We start from the raw sequence: 13,879 nt of genomic DNA on the forward strand, positions 1-13,879 counted from the left end.
TTCTTAAAGCCCTCTATGTTTACGTTTGCATTTAACTGTGTGTTTATATTCGCGTTAATGATTGCATTATTTTTTGCGTCATTGTATGCGTTTATGTTTTGCGCTTTTATTTATGTTTGCGTATATGTCTGTATTTGTTTCCTTTTTAGGTGTAGGTTTATGCTAGAGTTTTTTTTTTGCCTTTATGTGCGTGTTTATATTTACGTTTGTGTTTATATTTTCACAAATGTCCATATTTACACTGATACTTTAAATTGAAAATATTATAAATTCCCAAACTCGGGGAACATACGGTATATATGATGCTTACTGAGCTAATACAAATAACTTTAACTTCGAATGCCAGTGCAAGGCCTGGCCTGGCCGGAACGCTAGTACTCTGTATACGAGAAAGTAATAATGTCCAGGGGAGATCACTCACGATTTACATTTTTTAAAAATACTGCCGCCTGTGTATTTTTTTTTTCAACAGAAAATGAAACTAAATTAAACAATCTTTGAAATAAACTAGCTATTTACCAACCATTAACAGATTCTAAGAACCATTGAAAATAAAATTAGCACACAGACGCAGACACGCACTGGCATTCACATTATTTAAATCTCCCACAGTCGCTGGCCAGCATTCTTTCTGCCCTCGACTCTCTCCCACCCCCCCCCCTCTTTCTTTTGACGGTTGACTCGTGGTTTATTACCTTACAGGTAAGCGCCTTCCTTCAAATTTCACGTGCAGATTTTTCCCTCTTTCCTTAAACCCATTCGGCGAAATCCACAGCGTGAGCCCAGTTTTTCTGAATGAAAAATAAAATCTTTAGCGTTTGTTAAAATAGTATATTTATATTTATTCAAGAGGAATTATTAAAAGCAAGTTTATATCCTAAGTAACGATGGTAAGGTATTAACAATTTACATTTTAATTTTGTTGACCTTCTTCTTCAATAAAAAAGAAATAAACATTTTCAAATAATTATAAGTGCTAAAAACTCATTTGATACCAATAAATAATTAATCGCTGTAGCACTTTGCATCTAGCACTTTGTGTCTAGCACACCTATCGCTGAGTTAAAGATTTAGCGTTGTTTATAGAAAACATACTATTAATACTCTGTAAACAAAAAACATACAAATCAACTATGAAAACCCCATCGTATTATTAAATTTTTCTTTGATTTTCCAGCCACATAAATATGGATTACTGATGTTGTTTATATTTAACTTCTCATTTGGTAAGACTTTATGTTTATTATTGTTTTAAGCTTTTCTTTTAAACTCTTCACTATCCTTTTATATTTGGATACCGTTTAGATTGAGTGCAGATTTTTTTACTGTCGATTTATTTTTGAAAACTATTATTACGTTTTCCTTGAATATTTGAAGATATATATTTTTATTGCCAAAAGAAACATAAAAAAATAGTTCCACTTTCGATCTGATGAGTCATAGGCTGGCAAAGTAGAGTAAATCAGTTTCGTGACCGTTGCATATGAGGTAATGGTGTGGTTAGCATGAAGCCTAGCTACTTTTACTTTCTCTAGCTTGAGTCAGGTAAATTCAGAAACATGTGAACTATGGGACGTCTAATCCTACTTTGAATCTAAGATTCGAACTTGAGACCTTTGGGTAAGCTTTCGAGCTTGCTAGCGCTGGCCACGTCTTTCAAAAAATGAACTTATAAAAAATCAAAGTGTTGAAGGAGAATAATCTAAAATAATTGTTACAAGCATGGGTTATAGCATCATGCGTCGATGTGCAATAAAAGACGATACAAATTTTGTCTTAGATCTTCTAGCTACACGTCAAGACATATTAGTTTGTCCAGCAAACGAGTGATCCTAGTACCGGCCTTATAAGCTGATACATTTCATAAGATCAATAAAAACATACAAATCGTGAACTACTACCTAAATATTATTATTCGACTACAATTATAATAGCCGGCAGTAGACTGAAACTAATAGACCCGAAGTTTATTTAAGAAGGGATGTGAATTTCTGACAGTAAATATTTGGTTACGTATATGTCTGTGTGGTGACAGCACAAACAAAACCAGGAACAAATTATATTAAGACAAAATATATAACTTGTATAAAATAGTATTTTAAAGAACATAACTATATTTGTATATTGTATATTATATATATATATATATATATATATATATATATATATATATATATATATATGTATATGTATATATATATATATATATATATATATATATATATATATATATATATATATATATATATATATATATATATGTATATATGTATGTATATATATATACATATATATATACATTTATGTGTGTGTGTGTGTGTTTGAGTATTTAATTGCAAAGATATATTAAAAATTCAGGAAAAATAAACGTGCATACTTTATTTTAAACATAATGTACAGATATGTGCAATGGCTTTATGTAAATATCTATATATCTATATATATATATACTAATATTTTTTTAGAGAAATAATTTGTCTGCATGGTTTATTTTTGTCTAACCTAAGGCCACAACAGTGATGACGTGAAGAAATGTCCAGATCGAATACGATGTGAGATCTACATCAATATTTCATTAACAGGAGGCTCGCACTGTCTGCTTGTCAATGATGAAAAAGCTGTTGAATTTATTGATGACAACTATACTCCTCCTGAAATTTCAGTCTACGATAGTTATAAAAAAGTTATGGAAGTTAACTTCACAAACAACAAGACACGGCCCGGCATTATAGTCACTCTGAAATCACCTGATTATACGCAGAATATAACTGGTACCTGGTGTATCAAAAATGACAAAACCCAAGAGCTCATTCACCTATTTCAACTTAAAATTATGAGTAATGATTCATTTTAACATTATTTTTATTTAAAAACATGTAGGCCTATTCACTCTTAAAAAATGAGTTAGTAAATTTTACTTATAAAATGTAAATAATTATTATCAAAATACTGTTTTTCCAGAACGATTTGAGTACAGAATAATGCTAATCGAAAAGGAAATACAAAATTTATCAGACTTTTTAGGTAATTGCTTGTCACATATATTACATTCGAGTAATGTTAGATTTTCAAAAGTCGTAAGTAGTTTAATTTAGTTAAATACTGGTATCCATAATATATAAATTAATGTTTTTCAACTACACATTCAGTTAAGATTTTTAACTTTCGATCAATTAACGGCAGTAAAAGTTTCTTTTAAACTGTTATTAAGTTAATTGTTAAACATGTTAAAATAAAGTTTAACTCTTATAAGTTAAAACAAAGGACATTTCTATATATATTTATATATATATATATATATATATATATATATATATATATATATATATATATATATATATATATATATATGTATATACAATTATAAATCGAACATCGTTTAAATAAAATAAAGACAAGCTAAACATAATTAAAATAAAAAAAACTTACATTGTATTTATTTTACTTTCCCCAGTAAGTCTTTTCGATTCTCCTGTGTTGGCGCTAAGGAAGAAGAAAAAATGGATGGGTAAGCTTCCGTTTTTAAATTGCATATACAAATATGTTTGAAAATGTTTTTTTTTTTAATTAAGACAACACCTCATTAAGTAAAGAGTTAAAATGTTTGTTTTAGATTTGTTGTTATTATTATATTTTAAAATATTATTTACTGATTTTAATCAGTTATCTATTTTACAGTACGTTTAGAGAAATTGAAGAGCAGTCTTAACAAAAGTAAGGAGAAAACACACACAATTTCTTGGTCGCCGGAGGTGCGTTAATTTGTTTCTCTTTTTATTTTAGTTATAAATTAAAAAAAAAAAAACAACATTTAATTCATCTCAGATTTGTAACGCCAAAAAGATATGAAGATAATGCTTTGTTTTTTTTTTTTTTTTTTTTTTTTTTTTTTAATTTTAGTCTATCAATTAATTTAATTAAACCAAAGTTAAGTTTTTAAATATTATATTTGGCGCAATTTTATTAGTTCTAACGATAGTTTCATAATGACGTTTCTACTGTGATGCAGTTTTAACGTTGCATAAACTACTGTATGATATACTTGATTCATTCTAATTACCAATCATTTATTAATGTTATTACCCTACAGTAGTAGGGCTTGAAAAATAGAGTTTCAGACTCATTATTATGCTCCTCTCCACGGAAATCTTTAGTTTTTTTTTTTTTTTTTTTTTTTTTTTTTTTTTTTTTTTTTTTTTTTATACATACATGGCATTGCATACACTATTCCGAGATCATATTTTAAACATGTCATACATTTTTTTATTTTTCTTTTTCAAGACGTCTAAGTTTGCTATAATTAAAACAATGTACCTTCGAAGCGTATTATTTGGGTGGCGGGTGGTGGCTTTCCGTGTGAGCCTTTATACTTTCTAAAGGGAGGCATAGGTTACAAGAGTGACAGGAGTACATCGTTACTTCAGGATGGTTTTTTATATAGTGCCTGTATATGTCTAGGTACCAAGTCCAATCAGTGTGCGGAATCCCGTCAATACATTTGTCACAAAGTAAGAAGTCCCCGTGTTCATGGCGTTCGTGTATTTTAGCTTCCTCAACTGATTTGCATCGCTGGGTGCAAAATCTGCCCTTTTTGTCGTCGAATACTGATTTTGTAGTTTTTTGATTTTTTGCTGTTTGTTTTGTGTCTGTGGGGCTGTCTTCTTTTTTTCCTTTTTGGACTTGTATATTCGGGCATATCTGTATCTGTGCTGGGCTTGTTATGTTCGAGAGTTGGATTCAAAGTAAACGTAAAATTGACTGGGTAGAGCGAGGATGGTAGAGGAGAGTTCGATTTGAGAGTTGTTGATGCAGATGGTTTAACGGCTGGTGTTTTCGCTGTGATCGTACTAGGGGTTATTGGCTTGCTTGGCGGTTTGGCTGGACTAGTTGGTTTCCTGAATTGAGTTTTGGGTGAGATCGGTGCAGTCGTAGTGGGGGTGGCTTGCATGTTCGTAGATTTAGGAGGTCCTGTTGGTTGTTGCTGCACAGGGATATTTGTTGAAGGGTGCTGAGTTGAGATCTGCGCAGTCGCAATTGGGGTGACTTGTGGGTTTACCGGCGTAGGAGGTTCTGTTGATGGCAGCTGTGCAGGTGTAGGAGGTTCTGTTGATGGCAGCTGTGCAGGTGTAGGAGGTTCTGTTGATGGCAGCTGTGCAGGTGTAGGAGGTTCTGTTGATGGCAGCTGTGTAGGTGTAGGAGGTTCTGTTGATGGCAGCTGTGCAGGTGTAGGAGGTTCTGTTGATGGCAGCTGTGCAGGTGTAGCTGGATCCTGTGATGCTGTTAGGTGTGCATTTGATGCTGGGCATTGATTGGTCCAGTGCGAGGTTGCAGAGCAGAACTGGCAGGCTTGTTTCCTTCCATTGCTTGCTACTAGGATGTTGAGGGATTTGTTTTTGTAATTAATTTGAATGTAATGAGGGATGTTTGTTGGGTTGTCAGTGTGTATGGAGAAGCTGCGGTTACTGGTGTGAGGAATTGTGGTTATGATTGGTTATTTGTTGCTGTAAGGCTGTAGTGCTTGTATGAGTGTGAGATCGTTGAGTGTGGGGGGTACCCACCTAAGGGTTCCGTTGATTCTATCTTTTTCGTGTAGTGTTAAGTGTAGCGTGTAAGGGCCGTGTATTTTGTGTGTATTGTGCATCGTGGTGACGTCGAATGCTGTAGAGGAGAAGAACCAAGTATCTGCTCTGCCGTAGTTGAGGAGCAGGATTTGTTCATTACTTATGCGTTGTCGTAAGACATGTCCGCGTAGGTTGGGGTGTCCTTTTGAGGAGATTCGAACTTGGATAGTTGGTGTGTCGACTGGGTACAGTTCTGGGCAATCTTCATCGGGTAGATTCAGGTACGTAGTTGAAGTTGCTGAAAAGGGTTGGGCCCAGGATTTCATTAAGCCACCCGAACCGTAGTCCGGGTGGCTCCTCCCCAAGTCTCTCGACCCAGGGGGAACATCCAAGGGCGCAAACCCTTTGTTGACGTTGACGATATTTGCGTAAGTCATTCTGTTTGAGGATGACACCATCGGAAATCTTTAGTAAAAGGCGAAAGATTTACGCGTTGTGAAGTGAAACCAGATGCTTTGTTTTAAATACCAGTTTAAATAATAGTACAGTTCATTAACAATAACACACATGTGTTTGTCCGTTTAAAAATACTTTTAGTTGCGAAATGTTTATTTGGCTATCATAAATGTATTACCATTCGCCTTCCATCCTTTTTGTATATCAATATAAAATACACCATTACATGTTAATATTAGTTGTATCTATATATAACAAAAAAACATCTGCAATTAGATCTAGATTGCTTTTGTCAGATTCACTTTAATTTAAATTAAAATTGTTTTATTACATCTATAAGTACATTAGCACAATATGTTTCCCTTATGGTTAAAATAAACCGGGAGTGATCTCCCCTAAACTTTCTAGAATATTCTAAAATGAAACAAAAGGGGATGGCAACTCGGGATATAGACATGATTTTTAATCCATTTTAAATAATACAACTTTTTAAAAAAAGAATAAAATCTCGTAGAAAATTGCACAACAAGTGAACGCCAAATAAAATGTGCATAATAGTGCAAAATATTATTATCACTTTATAAATTCACATGCATTTTTTGAGAAATGGGCAATAGAGAAATTTACTACTTCCGGTAAACAGAAGTTACTCAAAATTTGATATTAGGCAGAGAATTATATCTTTCACTTACAAGTTTAATTTCATTTATCTATCTGAAATAGTACTCAACTTATAGGCTTTTGAAAAAATTGAAAGTATAAAAAATCCACGTCCATTTATCGGAAATCACTCAGAAGTAGAGACGGATCTACGATTTTAATATAATACTTATATATGAAATTTTATCAACTTAGCTGTAATGGAACTAAAGTTATCATGATTACACACACACACACAAATCCACACACCCACACACACAAACATACGGACAAGATTGCACAACTATGTTTATCCGACTCAGGGAGGTGTAACACGTCGATATTTGGAAAAATCTGGATTTTTTTTTTTGCACGAGAAAGTAAAACAAGTCAAATGTCCTGAATCAAATTATCGTTAAAAACACGAGTTATTTTTTTTAATCTGTAGTAATAAATATGGATTTTAAAATATCTATTTTGATTTTAGAATTAAAATAGTATGATGCTATGGAATCACGTTTACTACTTAGCCAATTGGATGATGTGGGATAATTAAATACACACACATATCTATATATACACATATATATATATATATATATATATATATATATATATATATATATATATATATATATATATGTATGATTTTGTTATTTCATTTTACTAGGAACGGAAGAGTCAACGCTTATGAAGCAGGCAACAATTATCATCATTACAGTGAACAGGAGCCAGAACAGTCATTTCAAAATGTGATATCAGTTTAGAAATCAACATACAAAAAATTATAAAAATGGATAGACTTAAAATATGTTAAATGTAATTCAAATAAAATTATTTTTCTCCCTTTTTTTCTCTAATATCCAATTATTATACTTACAAGCACACTTTTTATAAAAAGTTCTTTTTGGTTGATGATTGATTGAGCATTGACTATAAATGGTTCAAATTTCTCTGAAATTACCTTAATAAATCTGCTAACATTCAAACAGGGTAAATGGAATATAGTCCTATATTTTTTTTAATGTTATGAAAATATATCGATACTAAAAATGTGTATATCTTAATGAGGTGACACCCTGTTACTATTTCCTTATTTAGACCACCTTCCATGAGTTATTATTTCATACCAATATTACTGGCTTATAGTTATTCTAAAAACAATTGATGATTGTTTGCAAGACTGCCTTAAAACTTGCAAAAACACCCCAGTATCCAGGGCTTAAAACAGTTTCTGGAACCGTAAACAATAGAGGTGACATTAACTTCAATTATATTCAGTGTTGTTATAATACTTCAACAGATACAGTACTTCTTTGTTACATTTAAACAGCCTACACGGATTGACTTGTCTCTAGCTCTGCTTATTGTTAACTATCTCACAGTTCTACACATTAACTTTACATCACGCATTACACAGTAAACACTCAAGAACGCAACATAATATACATAATATATACATAATACAGGGGACGTAACAATTAATAAAAAGACATAACAAATATGTCCTTAGTTTAAAACATAAAATATTCTATTATGAGTAAGTACTAGAATCGTATAAAATTTTTCCATCTTGAGTCAATTTATAATATCTGAACAATGAAGTTATCATAGACCAGCTATTAACAACTATAATGGTTGTGTTTGACACAGGATTTTCAACGTGAATGTGGAACTAAGGGCAACTTAATATTTTTTTATCGCCTCTAATGGTAGTCAAGGTAAAATTAGTAACGATTTAATGATATGTTAGAGGTCGGCGTGGTCGAGTCGGTATACAGAAAAGCCTCGAGTTCGAACCCTCGTGCAGATGAGGCTCGTTAGCTGGGGACAGCCACTCTTCTAAGAGAGAAAACTCCAAAATCAAACATCTGCTGCCTTGTAGTTTGTTCTTGGTTGGACAAAGGCTATGGAAGCAAATCCAAAAAGTAAAGCAGGCTGAAATCGGAGTCAATGGCCTTAATGGCGCATAACCAGTTGACACGTATCCTTAACTGATATGGAGGCGTGGTCGAGTCGGCAAAAGCTCATGGTTTATAAATTCGAAAAAGTCTCGAGTTCAAACCGTCTGGCAGATAGACTTGATCACTTCCAACATTAAAAATTAAGAACGAAGAAGAAGAAGAGAAATGAGATGTTTTTACAGTTACCACATTTTCTTCATCACAATGTGAATGTTCAAAACAACGCTCTACAAAGTAAAAGTGGTGAGTTTAGTTTTTTGTTTTATTTTTTATTACTTTTGGAACGGGATGGTCGGGTTATAGAGCGCTAGAATACGATCCCGTAAAGTGTTCGGATCTGGGAATCGAGTGTCTTAGTTCGTCACTGAACCAATGTTGCTACGATGAGTACCTGACTCACGTTAGAGAGAGTAAAGACGGCTAGGCGTAGTTCCAACAAAACTGTCCGCTTTATTCCGAGCTCAACATACATATACACTCAACCTCACGTGCCATATGGACCGTTAGGTCTAAAACGGGAAACTTACGTTTTATCTTCTCTTCTATTTTTAACGATCAACATTCAATAACGTTTAAAAAAAAATGCTACTAAAATCATAACAAAATAATAATAGATTTCAATTAATTTATGAAGCAAATGTATGTAAAATATTGTAAGTTATTGAAGTGTTTAAAGAAATAGAGTAAAAAATGTCTCAAGGGATCACTAAAGAAGCAAACATATATCAGCAAATAATCAATCACTCGTATTGCATACTAGGCTGGATCTGATTCTAGTTTTAAAACATTGTATGACAACTACGATAAATTCTACTACAAACGTGCTGTATCAGTTATAACTTCAAATACATGTGACGACCCAAATGTAGATAAACATCTTAATCTCGTAACATGGTGACTGCACAAAACATGTATTCAGAGTTTCTTCCATGCATCAAGTCTACCACATACACCCACCCCCCTCAGAACAAAATGGAATATAAAAGGAATTTATGAAATATATGGTTTAACCAGTGTCAGCCCCCGAGAAATTTTGATTGTCCACCCCCCCCCCCCCCGCCCATCTTTGTCCCTCCCTCCGGTAATTTCATGTGCTCTCATGGAGAAAAATGACTGGAAAAAACACTGCATGCAAAGTGTCGTTAAACAGTCGTTATTTATATAAGATAATTTTCTCCGGTGAAAGGGGTGGGTGTTGGTACTTAACATTACGGAATGGGAAGTCTGGAAGAAACACTGTTTTTGACAGAGGCCAGTGCAGGGTCTTGCCGATACGGCTAGTTTTAAATAACAAAACAATATTAAATGTGCGTTTCATATCACGATGACAACGCACATGTTCATATACACTCTTTTTTAAACTTTTGCTTTAGGCTATACAAGACCTAGACCATGATGGTGGCTATTCTTCTTTTCTTTGCTATCTTCTTGCACCGTTCAAGCGCAACACAGACTGGAGATGACAGTACTTCTTACGGCCAGGCTAAGAGATCACCCGGTCCTTTCGATACACAGCGAGTAGGTGTTTGAGTGGTATAATTTTTGGAACTATTTAGGGCACTATTATTAACATAGAAATGCAATTTGTGCCATAATTTAGGCGACCAAACCTACAGAGCTGTAGCTACCGAAAGCTTCGCAGGGGCTTTATAGGAACAGGTCAAGCCATCAAGCTTGTTTGTTGACTGGCCAGCCCACATGCTGTCCTTATATCAGTAGATATATTAGAAAATTTTGGGGGAAATCACTCTCGTTTTATTTATCTTTGAACACATTTATAGTGTGAATGAAAATTGAAACTTTTATCGAGTGAAGAGAAATAATCTTAATATTTTGATCAATAAGAAAAAAATCTAATTCATTACTGACATCCTCGCATTTTTTTCGTGAACAAGCACATATCACTTTTCTAAATAATTGTTTCACAAATGAGAACGCAATAATTTTTGTCCATCAATCATCAACAACAAAAAACTATTTGAGTACTACATGATTTTTAAAAGCAAAAGAGGCCTTCAGTGAAAACCAGAGTTTCCTTCTTGCATCTCAAAGGGGGGGGGATCTACCGCCCCTCCCCTACCCCATCGCCCCAAACAAAATACAATGTACAAAAAAAATACACATTTACCAGTGTCTGCCACCCCAACCTTCGCAAAATTTATTTCGCCCCCTGAAAATATCATATCCCCCCCCCCCATTCATCCCGGAGATACAAGTAAGAAAGAAACACTGGTGAAAAAAATGTCCAAGCTAGAGGACCGTGTATTGAAAATAAAAACGCCACTTATACGATTTCTTTTCTTCACATACACTGTCTCAGGAGTCATCTCATCAACTCCCCAAAGTTTTATTGTAATCGGATAAACGATGTCAGCCAGCATCCTACTTTTACTTTTATATATCGCAATGAGAGTAAAATCGTATAAACGCGGCGAATTTTGTTTTAAAGAAATCTCCCAAGGTGTATTCTCGAAAAGTTTCAAAGCTTTATGGTGATCGGATAAAGGTCTAGTAATGCATTTTGATAAACACGCACACACACACACGCACACACATACACACACATGTATATAACGTGAGGACTGTTTTACACATATAAAAGTAATTTCTTATTAAAGTAAAAGATCTAAGTCTCTGCCTTCTGTCACATTTTGAGTAATTTCCGTAGAATGGAAGTAGTACATTACGCAATATCTGATTTCTCAAAAAAAGCATGTGAATTTATGAAGTACTAGCCGTCCCGGCCATGCCCTGCGCTAGCCTCTGTGATAAACCTATCTGTAAAGAACCAATACTTGTGTGTTTAGTAATAAGCACGTACCCGGCATTAACCACCCTAACGACAATCAACAAAAACCAAAATAGGCAACATAACACAAACGCAAACATGAATACAAACACGAACACAAACACAAACAAAAACACAATGGCAAAAAAAACAAAAACCACAAACGCAAATCCCAACCAAACACAACGCAAACACAAACGGTAACATAAACGCAAAGTGCTCATCGTCAAGCTTGGGGCGCAAAATCGCACCATGCTGGTGTTTAAGAGATATATTACTTTTCGAATTTAACCATAGCCCAAAACCTTCTCGAGTTCAAACATACGGGCAGATGTGTTTCATTAGCTGAGGAAAATAACTTCTGGAAACTTCTGGAAACGTAAATAACTTCTGACAGAGAATGGTCAAATCGTGTAGGATTATATTTTTTCACTGTATAGAATAATAATTTTTTTTTACTCTAGAGCCAAAGATATGCAATATGGTATTTGAACGAGTGATGTTTGCCTTTACTTCGACAGCGATTTATGTAGAACTAAACGCTTTAAAACTAGAATTGTTATACATTGACAATAGTTTTATGGAAATTAACATGGTCGGTATACACTTTTGCACATTTTTTCCTTTACCAAAAGTACTATTTGGACACCTTTGCGGGAAATTAGTTTTGAAGTTTGTCTAGGAGAGACAACTGCAAAATGATACAACGGATGCCTTGTAGTTTGCTTTTGGTTGGGCGAAGGCTATGCAAGCAAATCCATAGGAAAATCAGGTTGAAATCTGAGTCAACAGCCTGTATGGATCATAAAAGCTTGGCAACACTTAATACGTTATACTTAATTGTGTTCGAGAAAATCCCTTATAATATTAAAAATTAAGAACAAAGAAGAAAATAGACTTACTAGAATTAATCCTCTTTACTGTATCTCCGAATGACTCGTCTCAAATGACGTTTTAGTTTTGAAGATTTCATGGTTTCGTGACTGAGAACAACTTTGTACAGTGCGCTTTGTTTCTTCTCTATTACATTTCCAATGATGTTAATGAAGCCGAATTTCAAAAATTCTTCTAAATATTTATGTTTTGTTTCAAATTACTAAGGTTTAGTATACCAGTTGGCGATCCCCCAGAAAGACCTTCGCGACCCCCAGGTTGGGAACCAGTGACGTAATATATATATATATATATATATATATATATATATATATATATATATATATATATATATATATATATATATATATATATATATATATATTTGTATATTATTATTTATATGTAAGAAAACATTAAAGGAAACAAATACAACTCAAATACAAAAGAAAACAAAAAAACAAACGCAAAAACAAACACAAAAACAATGCAAACACAAACGTAAATGCAAACGCAAAAACCACAGACGTAAGCGCAAACGCAAACACAAAAGAAAACACAAACTCAAACACAACGCAAAAGCAAACACAAACACAATGTAAACACTAACACAAATGCAAACGCAAACGCAAAATAAAAATTAAAAAACACAAACGCAACACTTAACACGCAAACACAAACAGAAACGTAAACGCAAACCTAACAAACAATGACATAGAGCATAAACACAACTGAAAATGCAAACATAAATGTTAGTACTCCCAGTGCAGCCTGTGCCGCTAAATCACAACCTTCAGGGGCGCCAGTGATTCAACACAGGAAACTGCTACAATACCCCAACCTAACCATAGCTATTGCATTATTCCCACGAACGTAGGCGCCGTATCGCTCACGGGGAGTCCCAGGGCGCCAAATAGCATTATAGGCTTTCTTCTTCTGGATCTATTTAATTTTCCTACCCCCCCCTCCCTCCACCCCATACATGGATTATCATATAGGTTATTACTATTCTCAACTAAACCGTTTTCCTCAGGCATATTTATTGCAACGTTGAGTTGATGTTATTTCCCCCCTCCCCCGTTACCCCCACGTGATTGATTTAAAATGTGCTTAGATAATACCAACGATTTGTATCTCTATTCGGTTATAAATTCAGCTGGATGTTGCATGTTTTCTTTATCATTAGCAGGTTTACTTCATGGTGTCATCCCCCCCCCCTCTAACCGGGTCGGGATTTGTCCACTTTGCTCTTAAAAGACTATTTAATTCGCTCAAAATTAATCATTTAATTAAGTGAAATTATCATTTTTCTGTATATTTTGTTTTTTTTTCGCTTTGGTGTCACCCCCTAAATGGTGTCACCCGTTGCGCTCCAAACCCCCCGCCCCCCCCCCCCTCGCTACGCCTCTGCCTTCATCTCTCTTTCCAAAAAATTCATATGCCACTTTACACTAAGATCGTCCCTTTAATTTCAAGATCCACATAATATCAAAGCACACTATACACACGATTCTTCATCCACCAAACATATAAAAAAAAACGCAATATACTGGGCAGACTAACCTTCACCCCTGTTGGCTTCTACGTTAACTCCCAAC

General features: G+C 34.1%; 1 protein-coding gene and 1 non-coding gene across 2 annotated transcripts; one reads left to right on the forward strand and one right to left on the reverse strand.

The window, feature by feature from the left end:
• Positions 1-723: 723 nt before the first annotated feature.
• Positions 724-7,434, forward strand: LOC131954605 (uncharacterized). The gene is made up of 7 exons (XM_059318381.1): positions 724-776; positions 1,178-1,226; positions 2,508-2,837; positions 2,962-3,024; positions 3,455-3,508; positions 3,679-3,752; positions 7,327-7,434. Exons 2-7 carry the CDS (start codon positions 1,199-1,201, stop codon positions 7,348-7,350), a joined length of 573 nt encoding a protein of 190 aa, XP_059174364.1. The 5' UTR covers positions 724-776; positions 1,178-1,198; the 3' UTR covers positions 7,351-7,434.
• Positions 5,959-6,076, reverse strand: LOC131954612 (U5 spliceosomal RNA). The gene has a single exon (XR_009388783.1). It is a non-coding gene; the product is annotated as a U5 spliceosomal RNA (small nuclear RNA).
• Positions 7,435-13,879: the final 6,445 nt, after the last annotated feature.

The sequence above is a fragment of the Physella acuta genome, unplaced genomic scaffold, assembly GCF_028476545.2.
Source record: "Physella acuta isolate Inbredline_101_S28 unplaced genomic scaffold, ASM2847654v3 ptg001015l, whole genome shotgun sequence".
Lineage (NCBI taxonomy): Eukaryota > Metazoa > Mollusca > Gastropoda > Physidae > Physella > Physella acuta.

Excerpts from the sequence above, each read along its gene's own strand:
- LOC131954605 (XM_059318381.1), top strand. The coding sequence starts at position 1,199 with ATGTTGTTTATATTTAACTTCTCATTTG. Across the intron at positions 2,838-2,961 it reads ATTTCAACTTAAAATTATGA|AACGATTTGAGTACAGAATA; the intron begins GTAATGATTCAT and ends CTGTTTTTCCAG. Across the intron at positions 3,509-3,678 it reads GAAGAAGAAAAAATGGATGG|TACGTTTAGAGAAATTGAAG; the intron begins GTAAGCTTCCGT and ends TCTATTTTACAG.